The 23,902-nt window shown below is 38.3% G+C and overlaps 1 protein-coding gene across 5 annotated transcripts in view; it reads left to right on the top strand.

The window, feature by feature from the left end:
- ncam1b (neural cell adhesion molecule 1b) overlaps positions 1-23,902 on the top strand; it is a 201,144-nt gene that overhangs the window by 118,619 nt on the left and 58,623 nt on the right. For 3 of the 5 annotated variants that reach the window (XM_049466815.1, XM_049466817.1, XM_049466814.1), the window contains 4 exons: positions 4,493-4,522; positions 8,036-8,186; positions 19,181-19,368; positions 19,605-19,701. In XM_049466815.1, the coding sequence (XP_049322772.1) occupies positions 4,493-4,522; positions 8,036-8,186; positions 19,181-19,368; positions 19,605-19,701 (466 nt within the window). The remainder of the gene's footprint in view (positions 1-4,492; positions 4,523-8,035; positions 8,187-19,180; positions 19,369-19,604; positions 19,702-23,902) is intronic. The other 2 variants (XM_049466818.1, XM_049466816.1) reach the window with 1 other exon arrangement.

The raw sequence follows: 23,902 nt of genomic DNA, 5'->3' as shown, positions 1-23,902 counted from the left end.
ATATGCATGTACATTTAAAATAGCATGCATTATTTTCTTCTCCCTCTCTTTTAAATATAAATTTGATGTAAAATGTACAATAAAACTTGCAAACAAGCCTTTCTACCACCCATCTTACAGTCTATACATGCAAACCATTGAACAACTCAGCCAGTTTACTTTGCTTTGCACATATTTACTGATTAGTAATCCCAAGAGTATAATAAAGTCAGGGAGCGTAATGGGTTAAAGTAATTGTTTCTGTCAGAAAAAAAGGTATATGGCCGGTGGTGGGATTAAATTATACAGATGGAGGGGCTAAACGTTGTAAAGGTCGCTAAAAAAAATCAATATCAGTCAATAGATTTTATGGTGTGTCTTACTGTCCAACCTGAATACACAGTATCTGAATATCTGCATTTTTTTAAACTATACCTTTATTACATTTTCAAAATGACAGAATAAATTGGAGCAGTATTGTATAAAACCACACATAAAAAAAGAAAAGAAAAAAGAAAATAAGGGTAAGAAATGTTCTTAGTTCTCTCATTACAGAATTATTACACTTCAGCCAGGTCCAGTTCTTTTGTGGTGTTTCTCTTTAGGCTTCTTTATTTAGCAAAATAAAGTCAGCAAGCTCCCCCTTTAAAAAAAAAAAAATATATATATATATATATATATATATATATATATATATATATATATATATATATATATATATATATATATAATAAAAAAAAGAAAAAATAGAGGCTAATGCTAATAGTGCTGGAGAAATAAATTGATGTCGCACTGATGATTTTTTGGGAAAACTAAAGTATTTTAAGTGCGCCTTATCATACAAAAATACAGTAATCCTTAATTAGTCCTAACTGCAATGTGTTTAATAGCAATATGCAGTGTTGTGCAGCCATAAGTCACATTTGAATGCACTCCTCTGAAAAAATATTGCTTGATAAATATTATTTATTATTTAGATATTATTTAGACATTTTCTTTGTTTCTGTGTCTGTAAATGTGTGTGTGTGTGTGTGTGTGTGTGTGTGGATCCTCGTGATGCCCTGAAAGTGCCGTGTGTTCATGCAATTAATGCAGATCTTATGTTCATTATTGAGAAGCTCCCCCTCCTCCTCCTCCTCCTCCTCCTCCTCTACCCCCTGCTAAACTCATACACATAAATACTGTACCACCACCATATGTGCAGCCAGGGAGCCCCATCAGCCAGACATGTTGTTCTCTGTGTGTGTGTTACCAGCTCTTCAGTGCACCATTGTTTCTGTATCACAGATTTAGATAGATAGATAGATAGATAGATAGATAGATAGATAGATAGATAGATAGATAGATAGATAGATAGATAGATAGATAGATAGATGGTGAGTGTCAGAAACTGGAGGACACACCCAATATGGAAATAGATTGTGCCAGAAGCCAGGTTAGGTTGTAAATGCCTTAAAAATCATTAATAATCAGTTATAACACATACATAGAAAGTGCAACAATGACCTGTTGTTTGCCAAATAGTGAACCCACAGCCATCTATAATGTTATAACTGATTATTAATGTTTTTTTTAAGGCATTTACAACTTAATTAGTAACCATTAATAAACTAATTGTAAACATTTATAAACCCTTTATAAAGGTAGTCTTATTTTGAAGTGTTACAGAAGATTCTAACTGAGGTTCAAAATATTAAATATACCTTATAAGATAATTTAAAATAAGCAATGCTGAATGAAGAATATATGCATGAATATATAAATACAAAAAACTGATGTAGTGCAGTAATGCAGAATAAATTAAGAATAATAAATAAAGAGATAGCAGGTATCAGCAGATACTGAATATAACAATACTGAATATCAACCTGTGGAAGTATTGTGTTTAAGTTAAGTGTGAGTAGTGTAGTATTATCCAGGAGTGTGAATGTACAGGATGTACAATAAACGTTAAGTGTCCAGGATTGCTATTTTAAAAGCCATTTTTTTATCTAGTTTTAAGCCCTTTTCACCTTGTATGTCATGTATGATGCATGCTTTGTTTTATGTGTCGAGACTCGCATGTCTCTGCCTGTTCGTTCCATCGACCTTCCAAACAGCAGATCGAAGTTCTCACAGGATCCGGAGCCGTTGCATCAGGAGTATTGAAGAATTAGTTTAATTAGAGGCAATAAATGACTTGCATGATACAGAGCATTGAACGCTACACGTCGCTCCCGGCTCTCCTGGGAAGTAGTTAGCAGGATGAACGGCTCAAACGTAGCCTCATTGTAAGAAGCTTGCTGGGGTTTCGTCTTTTATTCTCTCGTTCTTTCATTTCTGATGGTCTTGCAGAATGTCAGGATCTGTTGAAAGTCTCTGCCTCGGCTTTGCTGCTGTTTTTCTGTGCACGTCTGGAACACAGAGCTCCATTCTCTCACACCACGCTCAGACCAGGGAAAAAAGCAGTGGATGGAATGCAGTGTTCATTTATTCGTGTCCATTTGTGTCATCTCGCTGTCGTCTCGTAACATCTGCTGTTCATCAGACTCCATTCTGTCCATCTATCTAATCCCTGCTGTAGAGTCTCGCCATGCATGCCTGTTCTCGCCTTCCATACAACACAGACATACGATCCTACAGGATCCGTGAGTCACGTGCAGCCTGTAGGTTCGGATCTATTCTGGTGTTTCCTTTTCCAGGGTTGTAAATATTATCTATAGGGCCCCATGATTTCCACTGTGTGAAATGCCTACATGCTTTGTGTATGTACATCCTGGTGCACTGTGTGGGAATAATGTACCTCCAAGGCGTACATAGGTGGGGCGATACCAAAAAACACTGAATAAAAAATAAGCAAATTATGCAACAAAATGAAAATTAAATTGTATTATTGCATACAATATGATATGGCACCTCCCCCTTACTGAGATATTAAAAAATATACAAGAATTTTATCAGATAAATGATACTGGACAGATTATACAGCTCTGTTTTTTTTTTTTTTAATTCAGTTTCTGAATCAGTTTCTCTGATTTTGCTATTTATAGGTTTATGTTTGAGTAAAATGCTCATTTAGAGCATTTATTTGCAGAAAATAACAGTTCATAAGTTCATATTCATAAAGTCTTAAGAGTTCAGAAATCAATATTTGGTGGGATAACCCTGGTTTTTAATCACAGTTCTCATGCATCTTGGCAACATGTTCTCCTCCACCAGTCTTACACACTGCTTTTGGATAACTTCAAGCAGTTCAGTTTGGTGGTTTGATGGCTTGTGATCATCCATCTTCCTCTTGATTAAATTCCAGAGGTTTTCAATTTGGTAAAATCAAAGAAACTCATAATTTTTAAGTGGTTTCTTATTTTATTCCAGAGATGTATAATCTAGTAGTCTCTAGTAGATATATAATGGTAAATGAGTTTTTCTTTGCTAAAAACAGTAAAAAAGTAGTACCCTGATGTGATAACTAGTTGTGGGTGATGTGGCACCATATTTCAGGGTATAATATCGTTCACAATATTCAAAAATGTTGGAGATATTATTGCGTACGATACAATATGGCACACATCTATTAGACAAGACACAAAAAGACATAATAAAATAGAAAAAAGCATTTAAAACCCAAAACACACCTTAAAAAAGGAGAAATTAACCTCAAGTAGTCTAACCTTTCAAGTAGTGATTGTCTTCTTCTTAGAAAAAGCCTTTACTTATATTTAACTGTCTTAACAATAGTTTAATCCTCTGTAGTGGAAAAGGAATACTGTTGTACAATATGGAATAAGGTGTTTTTTTAAGATTAATGTGTGCCTGCAACTCGCACTTGCTAGTCACGGGTGTATTTCACTCATTTTCAAATGGTGCGCACCAAAGCACCTCTTGTGTAGAAGCTGCTAAAGTGCTATTAAACTAAAGGTAAATGGATGTGTGCAGGTATGTTTCTCTTTATGTAAATTGAACGATAATATAATAATAACAATAATATACTTAGTATTCAAAGCAATATTAAGTTTAAGAAATACCGTATTATTTTGCCGTCGTTTGTGTAAATTGTAGTCGATTCATTAAATAAGAAGTTGATTTTTTTAAAGGGGGGAAACACACCTAAAAAAATTGAAAAACAGGGAAAAAAATATATAAAAAGAAAAACAAAAAAATGAGAACTTTGAATTTCATCGGGCCCTATATGGACACCAGATTAAATAAATACAAAATAATTTAAAAGTATGATGCAATATGATTGATATGTTCTTTTATATTCTTTATGTTCTTTATTATTATTTTTTTTTATTTAAGTGCATGCAACTTTTTTTTTCCTTTTTGCTGTTTGATCATATGCACATTTTACTGGATCAGTGCAGGTAAAATGTACATTTCCAGCATTTCCATTGAAAAGTTGTAGATTTTGCTGTTTTGCATTGTTGTTTTTATTTATTCATTTACTTTTTTATATGCTTACACTGAATGAGGACCCCTTCTAAAGGAGGCTTTGCCTGTTTTTTTTGTTGTGTTCTGTCTCTGTTCTCCGCAGGCCTCTTGGACTCGGCCCGAACAACACAAGGTATAGCCTTAATTCGCACGTCTCCATAAACATAGATTAGGCACGGGATGTTAAATCCGAATTTTCTCTCTTTTTTCTTTTTCTTTTTTCTCATTGGCACAAATGGGAATCAGTTTATGAAGAAGTACCTGTATGAAGAGGTAGATTGATTGGTTGTACCATGTTTAGAGTGTTTGATCTCATTGCAATACAGTGGTATTGTGGTAATGCCAGCAATGCTCTGTAAATATACAGTATATATATATATATATATATATTTTTTTTTTTCAGTTGTGTGCTCATGCACCATGCAAACCTCCTTATATGCAATCCATTTTTCTGTAACCTATCATTGATTTGTTCAGTAATTAGAAAGGGTCTTTTCTTCTTCTGCCTGTTCTTTATTCTCCTTTTTTTTTACCCGAGTACATTAAAAAACCTTTGTCATGGTGCTTTTTTTATGCGATGCTCTTTCCAGAATGTTTCTTCAGACAAAGCTGGGTATTTGTGGTAACAAGCAGCAGCATCTGCAATAGCTAGTGCTCAGCCTGCATTATTAAAACAGCTCCTCTGCTGAAAACGATGGCCATGAAACATTAATGTGCCAATGTTCTCACATTGCAAATGAATAACAGGGGCTTTATCTGGGAGAAGAATTGAACTGATGCACTCCGCTGAATACCTGGGGTGCGTTGCCCCGACCGGTTTGGGCCGGCGGTTCCAGTAACGCTCTCCGTGGTCCTGTAACTGCTCTCCAGTGGCTACGTGCTGGTCCTGAAGAGAGGTCCTGAAGAGTTCACCGCCCGGCCATCTATCTGACCACAGCCATGGGATAGGAAGAGAGGGGCCTCTGGGGAGCAGCAGGAAGTCGGATGGCCAGTGCACCCATTCGAGAGGAGGGGGGAGGTTGATTGAATTAGCCTGCTCTGCTGAGATGAGGGAAGATGCTGATGTCTGGATGAAAAGGGGGCTTATTGTGCATTATGTAAGCCTGACTGTAGCAGCATAATGAAGAGCACAGACGGACCCCTTGTGTCGTAATTATTCATGACGCAGAGCGAGTATAAAGCACTGTGACCGGGATTCAAATAAGATAAATTCTAGCTTTTATTCTAATACCTTGCCATTGCACTACACTCACTAACCAGTGTATCAGATACACTTGTATAGGTGCTGTATAGGCACACTTTACAGGTTTGTAATGAGCAGCTATAGCTCATATGTGTTGCGGCACAATTGTTCAGCCATGTCCCACTATCCTTTTTTTTTAAGTGATAAGTATTTGAGTGATGAAGGAACTTCCAAAGGAACCCCTTATTCACTAATTTACTATATATGCGAATGTTTTTATGTGTACTTATGTGATTACTGTATTTGTGCACTAAAAGACGCACCAGATTGTAGGGCGCATTTTAGGAGACACTATAAAAAAATTCTAATTCAGCAGGTCTCGCCGCTGGGTGGTGGTGTTTTGGGAGGGGGTAGGGATAGCTAACTAAGTTAAGTAAAGCTGAGCTAAGTAAACAAAACTGTAATAAAAAAGAAAAAAAGGTTTTCTTTTAAAGTCAGTCCAGCAATAAAGCTGATAAAGACTGATGATACTCAACACTGAATGGGGAAATAGCTAGTGTGGTTGGTGGGTAATGCTAATGCTGCTCCAGCAGTGCTAGCCAGAGTTATGAGCAAGCTACAGGCCGATAATGCACAGCTCTTTGCGGGGAAATAGCTACCTTAGTTAGTGGGTAATGCTAATGCTGCTCAAGCAGTGATATCCAGGGTTAGAGGCAGGCTACAGGCTGATAATACTCAACACTGAGCGGGAAAATAGCTAGCGTGGTTAGCCTGTAATGCTAAAGCTGCTCCAGCAGTGCTAGCCAGTGTTAGGAGCAGGCTACAGGACAATAATACTCAACACTGAACAGGGAAATAACTAGCGTGGTTAACAGGAAATGCAAATGCTGCTCCAGCAGTGCTGGCCAGGATAAGGAGCAGGCTACACACCGATAATACACATCTCTGAACCGGGAAATAGCTAGCGTGGTTAGCCTGTAATGCTAAAGCTGCTCCAGCAGTGCTAACCAGGCTTAGGAGCAAGCTACAGGCCGATAATACTCACCTTTGAGCAGGATATAGCTAGCGCAGGGTTAGAAGCAGGCCACAGGCCGATAATACTCACCTCTGATCAGGGAAATAGTTGCTGATGCAGCATTACCGAGTAGCATCACAGTGCCAACGCTCGGAGGAAAGCGCAGCGACTCGGTTCTGATACATCAGCTCACAGACGCAGCCTTGTGCTGATCCACATCACCCTAGGAGTGATGAGGGGATTAAGCGCCATCTACTGTACCCACCCAGAGAGAGCAAGACCAACTGTGCTCTCTCGGGGCTCCGGCAGCTTATGGCACTAAAGCTGCATGACCATTCTAGACCACTCGAAATTAATTTTTTCTCTACATTTTTAAAATCCTTACACCCTTTTTGTGCAAAATGTTCTGTTTTAAAATAGCTTTCAGAGTAGTGCGTGTGTCTGACGTCATTACATTCTGTATTTTTATTATATTTTAAATTTTTTGTGAGGTTTTAAGTGTGAGTTTGTTGCACTGAACATGGGAGCGGGAGAGCGTTTCTGCTCTCTCGTCTGAAAACCTGCTAAAGTGTTGAGCTGACACTTCTTTGAAATGGATGTGTTTGACTAGTGCTTTTTCACTCTTGAACGAGCAATGTGTGAATAGCTGTAACAAATCTCCTTTTTCTTCCTTTTTATCCGCTCCCCCGTCAGTACGGGGTGGATCTCCGCTTTCTTTGTGACAGTAATAAAGCCCTAAAGTCTGCAGCCGGCCGGCCCAGCGCAGCTACTGGACGCCCATTCACTTTCAGAGGCTGTTAGAGCGCAGGAATGTTAAACGGAGGCTTCGTCACACGTTCAGACGACTCACAAGGTCAAGTGACGACTCCGAGCTAAAAGGTAGAGCGTAAGTGGCTTTGAAGTTGGTTTTGAACGAGAACGAGCGGTGGCATGCATGCATGCACGCGCCGGAGCGAGGACGCATTAAGTGCTGCGGACTTGCTGAGTTCACATGACGTAGCAGGTCGTGATGAAATAATCGTGCGCTTTGGAAATGGCTTCCCTGACTCACGCTCTGCATTATTGATGGGTCCACCTCACATCTTCTCCCCCTCAAAGCTCCAGCGCATAAAGGACTGTTATTTATATCTGCCTCCACCACCCCGTCACACACTCTTTGCTTTTGTCTCGGCTATTGTCGCCGTCTCCAGGGCGGCTGGATGCGTGGGGCCTTTTAAAGTAATAAAGCCACTCAAGTTTCCAGTCTAGAACCTGCGGCCTGAAGTATTTTGGTGTTTAGATGCTGAGAGATGAATGAATAGAGCCTACAGACAGGAAGAGGTTATGCAGGCTTATGCAGGTTTGGAAATGTGTGCAGTGATGACGTCTCTTATGGCGAGAGAGGGGGGGGGGGGGTGAGGGGATGATGATGTTGGGTTTAACCTGTCTGTCTGTGTGTTTCTCTCTAGAGTGCGGATGGAAAGGTGGTGGTGCGCAGCGACGCTCGCGTGTCCTCCCTCACCCTGAAGTACGCTCAGTACACCGACGCCGGAGAGTACCTCTGCACCGCCCGCAACGCAGTCGGAGAGACCTCTCAGCACATGTACCTGGAAGTGCACTGTGAGATCAGCTCCTATTTCTCTAGTTTAGATCAGTTTAGTTCATTAGTTGCCTTTCTGACTGTCATAAAAGGGGCTCGTCTGACTGTGAGTGAGCACAGCTTTAGTGTTCACACAGAGAAGCACAAATATTAATAGGTATAATAATTCAAATTTACAATAACGGACAATAATTGAAATAATATTTACCAGGGATGCCTTGGTGCAGTGTGGCCACGGTTCAGTTCGTATCGCGGTTCTTGGGCCACGGTTTCGGGGTACCACTTTAAAATAAGACTACCTTTATAAAGGGTTTATAAATGGTTCACAATTAGTTTATTAATGGTTACTAATTAGGTTGTAAATGCCTTAAAAATCATTAATAATCAGTTATTATAACACATACAAAGAAAGGGCACCAATGACCTGTTGTTTGCCAAATAGTGAACCCACAGCCATCTATATTGTTGCCCTTTTTATGTATGTGTTATAACTGATTATTAATGATTTTTAAGGCATTTACAACCTAATTAGTAACCATTTATAAACTAATTGTAAACCATTTATAAACCCTTTATGAAGGTAGTCTTATTTTAAAGTGGTACCGGTTTCGGTATATATTAATATTATCAAGCTCCAACATGCAGTGTGCTTTTAACTCTTTCTGTGGTTTAAATCAACAAGGTGCTCCTAATCACACTTACAGAGCCAATTATTAAATATAAAAAAGGCACAGATCAAATAAAAATCACAACTTTAAATAAAGTGCAGTGATATGAAATGTAAGCGTGAATATTATTCAATTAACTCAACAAATACTTTAAGACAGGGGTGTCCAAACTACGGCCTGCGGGCCATTTGCGGCCCGTTTCCTTTTTTGGAGCGGCCCGCGAGGTATTTTAGAAATAGAATGAAAGTTGGTCCGCTGTTAAGCAGGTTTTTATAATGTGAGATTCAAAGTTTGAACACTAGGTGTCAGAAACGGGCCAAAGAGTCTAAAAGCGGAGAGAGTGCGCATTTCTAGCCCAGAAAAACGGACCAAAGAGTCAAAAGGCGGAGAGGGTGAAGTTGTAGCGCAGCAAAACGGGCCAAAGAGTCTAAAAGCAGAGAGAGTGCGCGTTTCTAGCGCAGAAAAAAAACGGCCAAAGAGTCTAAAAGCAGAGAGAGTGCGCGTTTCTAGCGCAGAAAAAAAACGGCCAAAGAGTCTAAAAGCAGAGAGAGTGCGCGTTTCTAGCGCAGAAAAAAAACGGCCAAAGAGTCTAAAAGCGGAGAGAGTGCGCATTTTTTGTGCAAAAAAAAAGGCCAAAGAGTCTAAAAGCGGAGAGAGTGCGCAGTGACATCATGAAATGAAACATCAATTTGAAAAATCTTAGTTTACACAACACTGTCAAAGATAAAGAGAGTAAGTCAAGTAAAATGGTGTGTAAATGAAAGTAATCAGGAAAATGTATTATTTAAAGTGGTATATTTCATTATTTGTTTTATTATAGAATCTGTGGCCCGTGACTTCACATATATTTCTCCTTCTGGCCCCCAACAAAAAAAGTTTGGACACCCCTGCTTTCAGAAAATGCCAAACTGATATAAATCACACTGTACTTTATCTGCTGACTGTGTTTTACCTTGTTCATCAAACTCAACGCTGAAGCCAAAATGGTCTCAAACAGCTGATTTATAAGCTGACGGCGCCTCTTTAAATTTCCTTTTCTCAGTTTCGCGTTCACTCGCCATGATCACGCAGCTAAAAAGTTTTGTTTAATTAACACTCAGATCTTCAGCGTCTTCTATCAAAGCACTGGTTTGCTCCGGGGAAATTCAGAAAACGTTCTGATTGGTTGTTGCATGGTTGTGGAGAGACACGCTGAGAGAAGTATATGAAAAAAAAAGTCTCCCCTGGGTCCTAAAGAGTCCTGACTCTCACTTAATACACAGAATACAGTGTCTAATTAATAACCACAAATAAAACATTAAAGTTTTGTCACCAGCGAGCCAGATAAAAACCAGAACCAGACAGAGATTGCGTTCGATAAAATACTGAGAACCGTTGCATCCCTACAATTTATTATGTACTGTATTTTTCACACTAAAGGGCGCACCGGATTATAAGATGCACGATCAATAAACATCCATTTTCTGATCTACTATTTTCATACATAAGATTATAAGGCACATTATGCTACACTAGTAAGGAACAGGGGTGTTACCATGTTTCCCTTCTAATTCAGCAGGTCATGCTGCTGCGGGATGTTAGGGTAGTTAACTTATTTAAGTAAAGCTAATATAAGTAAAAAAAAACACTTTCTTGTATCAAACGAGTGCTGGATGTCAATCTACACAGATTTCTCTCATATATTTTGTAAAATTTTAGTATTTTAGTCCTTCTGTCTCTCACTTCATTTACTGTTTATTCCCATCTGTCAGTTAGAGCTTCCATTATCACATAACAACCCCAGATAAGAAGGCTTTTCCCAGTTGAACACTGAGCCCATATTGGGATTTAAAATTAGGATCACTTTACACAGGCAGGGGCGTCAACGACCAGATAATGGTTCTAATCCCACCCATAAAGTAAATATATAATTGGTCTTATCGACCATCTTCTGCTTGCTGTGAAAGCAGCACACTGATTGGCTCTTTTGTTGAGTAAAAGGGGTTTATGCGAGATATCATGTGTAGATATAGATGTGTGATATACAGCCCTGGAAAAAATTAAGAGACCAGATCAGTTTTTCTGATTTTGCTATTTATAGGTTTATGTTTTAGTAAAATTAACATTGTTGTTTTATTCTATAAACAACAGACAACGTTTCTCAGTTGTTCTCAGAAATCAATATTAGGTGGAATAACCCTGCTTTTTTTCACAGTTTTTTTCATGCATCTTGGCATCATGTTCACCTCCACCAGTCTTGCACACTGCTTTTGGATAACTTTATGCTTTTACTCCTGGTGCAAAAATTCAAGCAGTTCAGTTTGGTCCATCCATCTTCCTCTTGATTATATTTCATCATTTTTAAGTGGTCTCTTATTTTATTCCAGAGCTGTATTTTAACTAGTGACGCTGTTAATGAACAGGTTTTTTGAGAGATCTCTCAGCCTGGATCAGGCTCAAGAAAATGGTCTGTGACATAGGCTTATATAATTTTTATTTTCTATAAAGCTATGGTATGATAATCACAAAATATCAAAGTAACAAATTACACTATGTTCATAAAAAAGGCTCTCTCTCCTGTAAAGTTGCTGTTGTGGAGCCTCTCATCGAATAAGAATAAGAATAACAATAACAAAATGCCTGCTTAATGTGATATGGGGTATTGTGGTCTGCAGATGAATAAACAGTAAATACATTAGACTTAATATATCTTAGACAATATTTTTTTTTTCAGTTTTATCTACAGCTTATTTACTAATGTTTCTCTGCTCAAATTGTTATGCATTATTGAACAGACTATTGGACCATCTGAGATTCAGAAGTAAAACGTGAATTACGAGAATCTTTGACTAAACTAAGTTAAACTAATTTAACTAATAAAAACACTTTTGTTATTAGTGACTTTATCATTTAAAACCTGTCTTTTTTATTTTTTGACAATGTATATTGATACAAGAGAGCCTAAGAAAGGTAAAGAGATTGTACACGAGAGAGAGAGAGGGAGAGAGAGAGACAGACAGCAGGATGGAGAGAGAGAAAAACACATCTCCTATATTCTCCTGAGAACCAGATAGAAACTTTACCTTCCTGTTCTACTGTTCAGCCGTCCTCTACTTTTTCTTCTGACACATCTGAGTCTGCCTCACCTTTCTTTAAAATCTCTCAGCCTTCTGCTTCCTGGACACAGAAACTGGGTAAAAATAGGAGGCAGTAGTCCTGTTGTCCACTACAGAAGATGCTGAACTGTGAAAAAGAATCTAAGGCTCAATCCCATTTCACCCCTTAACCCTACTACTTACATCAGAATGACAAAACATGTGACTTAAATTATTCTGATCTGAAATAAACCAATTTCTTAAAGTTATTAGTGTGACAAACTGAATAATCCAAATAACAAGTATACTAAATTTGTTGATCGAGACAGGAAAGGGGAATCTTATTGAAAATAGCCTCCATAGTATTGTAATGTACCAAAATTGTATAGCACAATGATTCCCAACACTGGTCCTGGAGCAGGTTTGTGTTACGAGAAACCACTAAAATGTGCAAGAATGTGGGTCCTCAGTGACAGAGTTGTGAACCACTGGTATATCACAATGACGTTTGTCAATGAACAATAAATAAATAACAATAAATACATAAATAACGCTGCTTTATTAACTTTATTATTTAGGGCTTTATTGTATGTCTTCATACAATAAAGGGAGAGATGGTGCAGAAATTTACTATTATTGTCCATTTCTTAATTCACTTCTTTGTGATGGGGAGCTGAAATTAGCTTTGATTAGCTTTACATTTTACCATTCCACCTTAAATGCAGAAGCCTCTGCTGTCTATTGCATTATTTAAGGTGGAACGGGAAAGTTACTTAAAAACTGGCTACTGAGACAAAAACTACTAGTGTTCTTTTTTATGTTTGTTATAAAGAATTCAGCCATAAAACATTGAAACTACACATTAAACCGTGGTAATTAAGTGCTAATCATCACTTTTAACAAGGAAAATACTTAGGTTACATTTGTGTTTTTTTTGGTTGCTTGTTACACCATCTTACCAGTGATTCTCATAGCCCTCGGTTTGAAGTGTGCCTCTGAAAAATCTCTGTATGAAGCGCAAACAAGCCCTAACTAACCCCTCCCCTAACCTACCCCTCCAGCCTAACAGGAATCGTTAGAGAGGGGTAGGGGTAGGTGGTAGAGCCAACAGGTGAAATGGGATTGGGCCTAAATCTGACCAGAGACTTTTAAGAGTAACTGTAACTAAATTCTACATAAATATTAGACCCATAGCATAGAGCTGGGCTGCCGTGAGCCCCGCCCCACAACACTCACAGTGCAGTCTCACACACTCAGAGCACACACACACCGCTCCACGAACACACTGTGCATGCTGACTGACCCCGCCCCGTATTTACAGAGCAGAAATATAAATATAAAAGTGTCTTCAGTGTGACACGAAAAAAAAAAAACCTCACTGAATTTAACTCACACAGTCTCAGTCAGTCCCTCACCTCATTCACCACACAGCCTGTCACTCACCTCGTCCACAGTGTCTCCCTCTATGTAAAAAGCTATTCAACAATTTGTCTATAATAGGATTGAAAATAAAGAAAACTTAAGAAAGCTAAAAAAAAATTATAAAATAAAAAACTGCTCTTATAATAACATTCAACAACACGGCAAAAAACTGATTTATGTAATTTACGTAAAAATAAAGTTATTTTGAGATGTGACTGCCTATTTAAAAAGCAACAGAAGTTGTTCATTTGTTGGAGTTTATTTGTATCATTTTTAACATATTTAGAGTGTTTTTTACTCACTTTTTTCTCTCTCACAATGTTAACCCTTTACAACTTCAAAAACATGTATTATGCAAATTAGGTGATGATGTCATTTAGCGACTTCTAGCGACTTTTAGGAGATTTTAGTAGGGGGAAAAAATCGATTTAAATCGAAAATCAGATTTATTTTTTAAATCGAATATATTTTTTTTTGGGCCATATTGCCCAGCTCTACTTTAACATAGAATACAGCAGAAAACAACAATGTAAGCAATTTGACACTTTTACTACACATCTACTAAAAAAATGTATTGCAGTTCATTTTCATTTGAAGTTTCTCTGTGAGAATCATCAGCTAAAATGTTCAACACCACACATTAGCAGCTCAGACTGTGGAGAAAATGACAAACTAGCGAGTGCAGAGACTGTGGCTGGTAGAAAGCCAGCTCTGGCTAAACTGTCAGCAGCAACATTTAAAGCAGATTCTGCCCTCGACCCTTAATAAACCACAGGACTGTCAGCCGGAGAGCCCAACGCCGCTCTCTGAGTTGTTTGTTTTTAGTTGTATTCGGCTGCAGTCAGCCAATTAAACCATTAAACCATGCATTGTTAGAACTGTTGCTTATGATTCACTGTTGCTGCTGTTTTTTATTTACCCATTAGTATTGGCTGAGCCTCACAGTTATTTCCTACATGGCTGGTTAGGCTAGACAAGCTGTGGGTCCAGGATTGTAATGACATGCTGTCAGTGATCACTATAAAACCTTTAAAAAAAGCCTGATTAAAGCATCCCTTCCTCTGAGGCTGCAGTTTATCCACCCTGAACACATCCCATTCCATCCTATTCAACATGCAGTATTAGATCCAGGTCATATGTGATGAATCAATCCAGCAGCAGTCAAAGCTCTTCACATATAGCTCTGCAGGAAAGGAGGAAGTTGACTTCCTTGGTCATTGTATAATCAGAGTGTAGAGAAGTGTTAGCTGTGAGATTTCATGCCTGGTGACAGACAGAATACTTTAGTATTCCTACAGCAATCCTCTCTTTGAAATATAATTATATATTTGGACAAAAGCCTGTAGTTGCTTTGTCATGATCGGTGTTAATTGTTTTGGCATTTCTTCATTTTCTACACTGGACTTTTTTGCTGTCTGAATCTTTAGAATTCAATAAATAGATACTTTATCACAAGATAAATAGCATTTTCTTTTGTTTTAGATAAATATGCATCATGTATTTATTACACCACTATAAAGGTAGCAAAAGTAACGCTTAATGTTTTAGAAACTATTGGTTGTTTTAAAGTTAGGGTGACCAGCTCTGAGTTTTCCAGTGGGCTGAGCTGCCCGCTGCCACTATGATCAGGAAATCGCCAGTTAGAATCCCAGTCATGTAGCTTGCCATCAGCTACCGGAGCCCTGAGAGAGCACAACTGTGGCACTGTGATCAGCAGCAGGTTAAAAAAGAGGCGGAGGAGGCACATCTAGTAATAGAGGGAGTCCTAATGAGTGGGTTGGGTAATTGGCCTTGCAAATTGTGAAGAAAATGGGATAAAAAATGTAAATAAAATTTAAAGTTAGAGTGACCACTTTTAGAGCTTAAACATTTTGAGTATAAAAATGTGGAATAATAGTGATTCTTTATGTTAAACTTACATGCCATATTTTGCGCACTTAAAATCCTTAAATTTTCCCCAAAATCATCAGTGTGTCTTATAATCTGGTGCTCCTTTTGTATGAATTCTACCAGTCAGGTATTAAGAAGCAGTAAAGCCTCTCACAACGCTGAAGTACAGAGTTATACAGGAGATTTTAGTGAAGTTTCTCCAGCACTAAGGCTGGAGCAGTATTAGCATTAGCTGCTAATCACGTTAAGCGCTAGCTCTTTCACCATTCAGAGGTGAGCTAGCTGATATCGCCCTGTCAGGTGGCATTTACTAGTGGTAAGCTCTGATGTTTTTTTAACTGGGACTAGTCTGATTATGTCTAGAAAGAACTTCAAAGAATAGCTTCTATCGCTAAGGATTCTTTGTGTGAAGGATGAAATTAAAAAGAGCAAAAAAGGACAAAGAGCAGAGAAAAAGAAAGAGAGAATGATTATGAGGGCTATGGAGTCTCTATATCCTTATTTACCAATGCAGAAGACAAAACGCACATTGGTCTTAATGGTAATACATAATGTGATATATAATAAAACAGTTTTGAGTATTGTGAACGATATTATACCCTGAACTGTACTACTTTTTTACTGATTTTACCAAAAGAAAAATTCACACTGTTCTCATTTCCCATTATGTATCTACTAGAGACAGATTATATCTGTCCAGCATCATTTATTTTACTTTAATCCTGGATATATGGAGATATATGGAGTGCATTATTATTAATATCATGATATTCTGGATTATTGGTTTCTGTTACAAATCTGATCAAATTCTTGTATTTTTTAACATATCAGTTAGGGGTGTGCCATATGATATTGCATGCACAATATTTAATTTTTTTTTAATTCAGTGTTTTGTCAAATACCATGAAATATCGTGATATTATTTTAGGGCCATATCGCCCACCCCTATTAAACACAGAGCTGCAAGGGTTACAATTCAATATACCAATTTAACACCAATTTAAGAATTGGTTTACACAAAGTGTGTAAACACGGATTGATTTTCCCACTGTGTGTGTTGTTGTTTTTGTTTGTATGATAATCAGAGCACATGCTGTACAAATATCTGGCAACCACTTTGTTTTCACCCCTTTTTTTTCACGTCGCATCGCACTTTAACTGGGTGCCACTGATAGTGTGTGGAGTGTGAGACCCGGTGGCATTGTCGGAATGGCAGGAGGAGAATGGCAGCGTGTTGTAGTTGCAGATAACAAGTGTGAGTTGAGCCCCACATTATGCACAAATAGGACACGCTGAAAAAACCCTGCCATGCTGCTCTACCCCTCCAGACTCCACACCAGATAGAAATAGAGACTCATCCAAGCGTGATCAGCTTTCATGCATCAGACGTGTTCAGCAGCGTGCTCTCTCTACCTACCACTTACTTTCACACAGGAATCTGCTTTTAGTTTCCTCAACACCCATTCCCCACAATTACAGCTGTGAAAGTGTAGCGCTTTAAGATTAATCAGCAAAACATGATAGCGTGATTTAAAAAATGAGAAAAAATCTTATTAAAATGGACCTTCTTCATGCATCTTTAAAACTCTCATACTTTGAGAAGAAACAGTGAAAGACTTACTATTATTTGCAATATTTATATCTGCACCATCCTGCAAAACCTTGTATCTCGTGGTTCACTTGTACAGAACATGGGGTTGGGTAATAATATGCTAATATTATGGTGACAAGTTGTATTTATTCATAAATTATATATCAGTGTCCTCCTTGTTACTGATTAATAAATCAGTAATTGTGGCGGTAATAGCTCCATAACAATTGAGTAATAATAACATAATTATATTAGGGTGATAATTTGTACATTTAGCAAATCAGATAACAAATCAGAACAAGTATGTTATTAATTAGTAAAATGATGGAAACGTTGTACTAACACAAACTTATTACTTCTAGTTCTTCATGGATAATAAGTTAAATTTTAATGATAATTGGTAAAAATATAGCTCATAATAAATTATGTGCACATTTACTACTTATAAAAAAATAAAAGATCATGATTGTTGTGATGCTACTCAGCAATTCTGCACCAGCAGCAGTTCAAAAAGAGGCGGAGTCTGACTTCACATGTGTTGGAGGAGGCTATATGCTAGTCTTCACCCTCCTGGTGTTTTGGGGCATCACTATTGATAGGGGCGGATTTTATCACCACGCAAACCATGCAATTGCTTTGGGCCCAGGGATTGGGGGCCCCCTGCTGGCCAAAAGTTTGGCAAAAAAAAAAAAAAAAAATTAAACGCATTATTCCTTTTTTGTTTGACACCTAAGAGACACCGTACCTGCAGGTTAAGCTAGGCGAGGTAGACTAAGGTAGCCTCGGCAAAACGGTCTTATCCTAGCGGTGCCCAAAAATACATAAAGCTTGACAAAGCTCACCCATGTGGAACGAGGCGATCTCTGGGGACATTTTCAGTAAAAAAAAATGATTAAAGGTTATTAGCCTAGTGATCTTTTGTGTCACGGTTTCATTATTGACCCAATCAAGTTGAATACTCTACAGCAGGGGTGTCCAAACTTTTTTGTTGGGGGCCAGAAGGAGAAATATATTTGAAGTCACGGGCCACAGACTCTAATAATAAAACAAATAATGATATATACCACTTTAAATAATATATATTTTTTTCCTGATAACTTTCATTTACACACCATTTTACTTGACTTACTATCTTTATCTTTGACAGTGTTGTGTAAACTAAGATTGGCCCGTTTTTCTGCGCTAGAAATGCGCACTCTCTCCGCTTTTAGACTCTTTGGCCCGTTTCTGACACCTAGCGTTCAAACTTTGAATCTCACATTATAAAAACCTGCTTAACAGCGGGCCAACTTTCATTCTATTTCCAAAATACCTCGCGGGCCGCTCCAAAAAAGGAAACGGGCCGCAAATGGCCCACGGGACGTAGTTTGGACACCCCTGCTCTACAGATAGGTGATACATTTAAAATCATAAAACTTATTTTGCTTTAATTTAATCTCCTTCTGCTATTACCAAACACAATTCTGGTTGTGTTAACATAAACATAATACCATCTCTTACAGTGTGACAAAAAGCAAATCATAATTTTAAATATATATATATATATATATATATATATATATATATATATATATATATATATATATATATGTATAAATGCTCTCAACTCATCCCCAAATTTGACATACTACAGTAACTCAACCAGCTCAATCAAATGAAGAGGGTTAAGAGGGTAAAGAACATTGCTGTTTAAATTGTGTGAAACTGACACCAATAAGTCTATAATTCCTGCTATTTACTTACTTAGAAGTATTTTGTTTCTCAGTAGTATAGTCGCTGTGAAGTGTGGAGAATAGTTTTGCAATATATTAATTATGGCTGAATTGCAGTTTTGAGATATTACCATTATCATTAATTTACCACAGCTGAAAGGTGCTGGAAAAACATAAAAATGGGCCTCGAAAGTGCTTGAATTTTACCTTGTAAAAGGTGTATGGACCCTGAATATTGCATTTTGCTGTACAAAAGAATCCATTTGATCAGGGCCCCCAGAAATACACATTGCTTAAGGCCCCAGAACTTCCAAATCCGCCCCTGACTATTGATAGGATGAGTCCTAATGAGTGGGTTGGGTAATTGGTCTTGTAAATTAGTGAGAAAATGGAATAAAAATTAGAAAAAAAAATGAAGCAACCACTAAATCATGTTGAATCGAATTGTGACTTCTGTGAATCGTTCTTCCCCAATTGATTCATTCTTTCAACCCTATTGATTAATCCTTCCAGCCCTATTGAGTAACGCCAAGATTCATCCACTAGCTTGTTCGATTAGGAACGTAATCAATAGTGACAGCTCTAGTCTGGACTCCAAAAAAGGTCATGTGATATTTTTCATCGTCTTTCATCATTTTCTTCCTCTTTTCACGCCAGATGCCCCCAAAATCCTGGGCTCGGTGGCGGTCTACACATGGGAGGGAAACCCGGCCAACATCAGCTGCGAGACCCTGGCTCATCCCAGCGAGGTGTCTATTGTGTGGCTGAGGGATGGATTCACGCTGCCCAATGCCAACACCTCCAACATCAAGATCTATAACACTCCCTCTGCCAGCTTCCTGGAGGTAAAGCCGTCTACCGCTTCCTCTACCCGTTTCCTCTGTGCATAAACATTTAATACTTACACAGATGAGTGAGTGTGCTGTGCTGCCCCGAGACTGTGTTGCAGGCTCTGTCACTGATCAATAATTGAGCAGGGGAAGCACATGGTGAGGAGTAAACAGAGATGCTGCTAATGGAACAAGAGCAACAGCTTAGGAGGATCCCTAAGGTTAATTCATGCGCTCTCGATCCGCCCCAGGTTAACCCGGACTCCCAGAACGACTTTGGCAGCTACAACTGCACCGCCTCCAACGTGATCGGGACCGAGTCCAAAGAGTTCATCCTCATTCAGGCCGGTCCGTCTGCTCTCTTTCACTCGACCTTCACACGACTTTTTCACACAGTCACTTTTTTACAAATCTCTAGTGTTTAATACGTGTTTAAACATCTGTTATTTGTCTTGTTTTTTTGGGAGGAACACAGGGGCTGTTTGTCACCACACTGTTATTTAGAATGCTAAGTGTAGGAGATTAGAAATGTTGATCTCTGTAAATCTTCAAGGGCACTGGGGTCTTGGGTTCAAGCCCCTGTCTGGGTGGAGTTTCCTCTCACAGTCCAAAAATATGGAGATTAGGCAAATTAGATACTCTAAATTTCCTAGAAAAATGTAATACTCTAAATTGATCTGGTGTGTATAAGATACAAAAAAGTTTTTGGCAATGAGAAAACAAACAACCAATACAGAGCTAGGCAAAAAGTATAGTCGGAGAAAAAGAAGCAAGTGGTCAAAAACACAAAGGAAACGCAATGTAAAAGAGCTATGAACATTGAAAAATAAGAAAAGTAAGCAGGGGCTATATATACTGGGAAACCCAGGTGTGAGCAATCTCAAAAGCATGGCGAGGCGGAATGCTGAAGCATTGTTCACGTGATCTAGCATGTCCAGGAGGTTTAGCGCAGGTGCATCCTGGAAAGTGAAGTCTTTATCAAGAGCACTATAGGACAGACAGTGACAGGACTGACACATATTACATTACATTAGTATAATTAGTATAATATTATTAATTTATTACGTTATATGTATTATTTATGCCAAATTAAGCAACCAATGCTAAGCGCTGCCACTATGATCAGGAGTGTTGATTCGACCAGTTTGAATTCTGATAATATAGCTAGCCATCAGCTGCCAGAACCCTGAGAGAGCAAAATTGGCCTTAAACTCTCTCTGGGTGGGTACAGTAGATGGCGTTCTTTCCGCTCATCACTCCTAGGGTGATGTGGATCAGCACAAGTCTGTTGATCAAATGTTGATCTCTGTAAATCTTCAAGGGCACTGGGGTCTTGGGTTCAAGTCCCTATCTGGGTGGAGTTTCCTCTCACAGTCCAAAAACATGGAGATTAGGCAAATTAGATACTCTAAACTGCCCAGAAATTTGGATACTCTAAATTGATATGTGTGTAAGTGTATGGTATGTATGTAAGTTTGTGTGCAAATGTATGTATGACTGTGAGCCCAGATATGGATTGGCTGTAGTGCCTGATGGAAGCCTCCTCCAGGTGAACGGTCGTTTCCGGTTGAGAGTATGCTGTGCACTATTGGCTGCCGCTTCTCACCGGTGTGTGGATGAGTGCTAAGTATGAATGTGTGTGTGTAATACATGTTTCCAGAAAGGCGCTATATAAGTTGGACTTCATTCATTCAAGGATTCAATGAGACTTAATTGTCATTTGCATCACATGTGGTACATGAGGTGGAACATAACTGTATTCTCACAGTCCAGTTTACACCCAAATGAGCAACTGTCAAAATTAAGATAAATACACAAAACTATAAAGGAGAGTAGCAGAATGTATTGGTGCAACATAATTTGGACATTATTTTACTACTATAGTTTTCAATTTAGTTTCTGAATCAGTTTATCTGATTTTGCTATTTATAGGTTTATGTTTGAGTAAAATGAACATTGTTGTTTTATTCTATAAACTACAGACAACATTTCTCCCAAATTCCAAATAAAAATATTGTTATTTAAAGCATTTATTTGCAGAAAATGAGAAATGGCTGAAATAACAAAAAAGATCCAGAGCTTAAAAAACAAGTTCATATTCATAAAGTTTCAGAAATCAAAAGTTCAGAAATCAATATTTGGTGGAATAACCCTGTTTTTTCATGCATCTTGGCATCATGTTCTCCTCCACCAGTCTTGCACACTGCTTTTGGATAACTTTATGCCTGCACTCCTGGTGCAAAAATCCAATAGTGTATCATGACTTTTGCAATGTCCCCTGGAAACTAAAGAATGCATGAACAGATTTCTAACCAGATGCTGCCAGTCATGATCATTACCACCCCTCACTGTCCACTGTGGGTGGGAATGCCTTCTGTGACGTATTCCTGATACACACGTGATGCTGAGAATCAAGGAATGTTGCATTTCCCTGCCACCCATTATCTTACCTTGCCATGAGCACTTGCAAGTGGCTCACTCACAAGATAACATCTCTTAACCCCTTAAAGCCCTGTATATCCATGTATATCCTTTTCTTTATGTTGTGTTGCACATAACAGTAATTGAGCTAAATGTTGTTCATCAGAATAGAGCATGAACCATCCAATAAAACAGTAGCTTAGCCCCGCCCACTCTACTGGAAAAAATAGATAAGATAACACTTGAGAAAGAGATAACACTTGATAATACTGTTTTTTTTGGCATGTCAGTGTGTGTAGTTCATTGGTTAATAATGCAAATAATGCGATGAACACACTTTAAAGTAATCTCAGCTGCTAAAAATAGCACAAAGTGTAGTATCAGTACTTCTCTAGTGTCTTTTCCTCAAGCATGAAGGTCATTAGCGTGCCCTTTAGCGTAGCAGTCCTCGTGGGTTTGGTTGTCACAGTTGTGATGAGAATGGCTGTCACATATAAACAACCCCCACAGAGTAGACAGCAAAATGTGCAGTGTTAGAAATCCTCAGAAGAAATGGCTCCTCTCTGCTGCGTCTGGATCTGTGCTTCATTATAAAATCTGGGCACATCAAGAGAGCACATTTGGCAGAACACTTTATATCTGCCACCACTGTGATTCCACTGATGACTTATCAGTGAAGAGCAGTAAAGTACTGGGCGCTGAACCCAATTTAGGCCACTTTTGGAAGACGATGGTGTAGCTCCTGTTTCACTGAATCTTCAGCTGTAGCCTGTGTGAACTCTTCTATTTATGTATACTGTATATTTCACACTATAAGGCACACTAGATTATAAGGCACATTATTAATAAACATCTACAGGGGTTGGACAATGAAACTGAAACACCTGTCATCATTTTAGTGTGGGAGGTTTCATGGCTAAATTGGAGCAGCCTGGTGTTCAATCTTCATTAATTGCACATTATTGCACCAGTAAGAGCAGAGTGTGAAGGTTCAATTAGCAGGGTAAGAGCACAGTTCTGCTCTAAATACTGCAATGCACACTATAACATTATGGGTGACATACCAGAGTTCAAAAGAGGACAAATTGTTGGTGCACGTCTTGCTGGAGCATCTGTGACCAAGACAGCAAGTCTTTGTGATGTATCAAGAGCCACGGTATCCAGGATAATGTCAGCATACCACCAAGAAGGACCAACCACATCCAACAGGATTAACTGTGGACGCTGTAAGAGGAAGCTGTCTGAAAGGGATGTTTTTTGGGTGCTAACCCGGATTGTATCCAAAAACATAAAACCACGGCTGATCAAATCACGCAGAATTCAATGTGCACCTCAACTCTCCTGTTTCCACCAGAACTGTCCGTCACCACAATCAATTATTTTGCTCTAAAACCAGGTGTTTCAGTTTCATTGTCCAACAATGGTTTATTTTTATACATGAGGCACACTAAATACAAGGCGCACTAATGATTGAAATGATGAAAAATGAAAGGATTTTAAGTGCGCCTTATAGTGCAAACGATACAATATATAAATGACACCAATCGTCCAAAAAATAGTTGCACCATGTAGTAGAGGTTCCTTATGGTGTCCATGCAGCTTGAATGTCCTCGCACCATTCCTGCAGATTTTGCAGAGGGAAGAATGTACGTCCAATATCATCGCACACATTGGCTTATTATGGCTTAGTATCTGTGTCTTCGAGGTGATTCACATGTATCGCAGGGGGCATGTGCTTGTCCTTACCCTCCTAGTGGCTGAAGTATTGCAGGTAATAGGGGAAGACCTAAAGATCGTGAGCTAATTTGAACAGAGAATTGAGTATAATAGTAATTAAATAAAATGATTCATATAACTAAAAAAAAACTGTGGTCTACTTATTAATTTATGATTATTTATAATTTATATATATATATATATATATATATATATGTGTTTGTATAATATCAGTTATTTGGTGTGTAAGTGTGACAAACAATCTTGTGTTCCTCTATATTTTTTTTATAAGTTTGTTCTTGTATCTCAGACAGTAATATTTCACACTGTAGTTCACAGAATGTGAACACTATTACAGATAATTCATTGTTGTTGCTGAACAAAAGTATTCAGATGCTGCTTGATTTTGACA

This window comes from Astyanax mexicanus, chromosome 18 (assembly GCF_023375975.1).
Source record: "Astyanax mexicanus isolate ESR-SI-001 chromosome 18, AstMex3_surface, whole genome shotgun sequence".
NCBI lineage: Eukaryota > Metazoa > Chordata > Actinopteri > Characiformes > Acestrorhamphidae > Astyanax > Astyanax mexicanus.
This window is presented reverse-complemented; position numbering and strand designations above follow the sequence as displayed.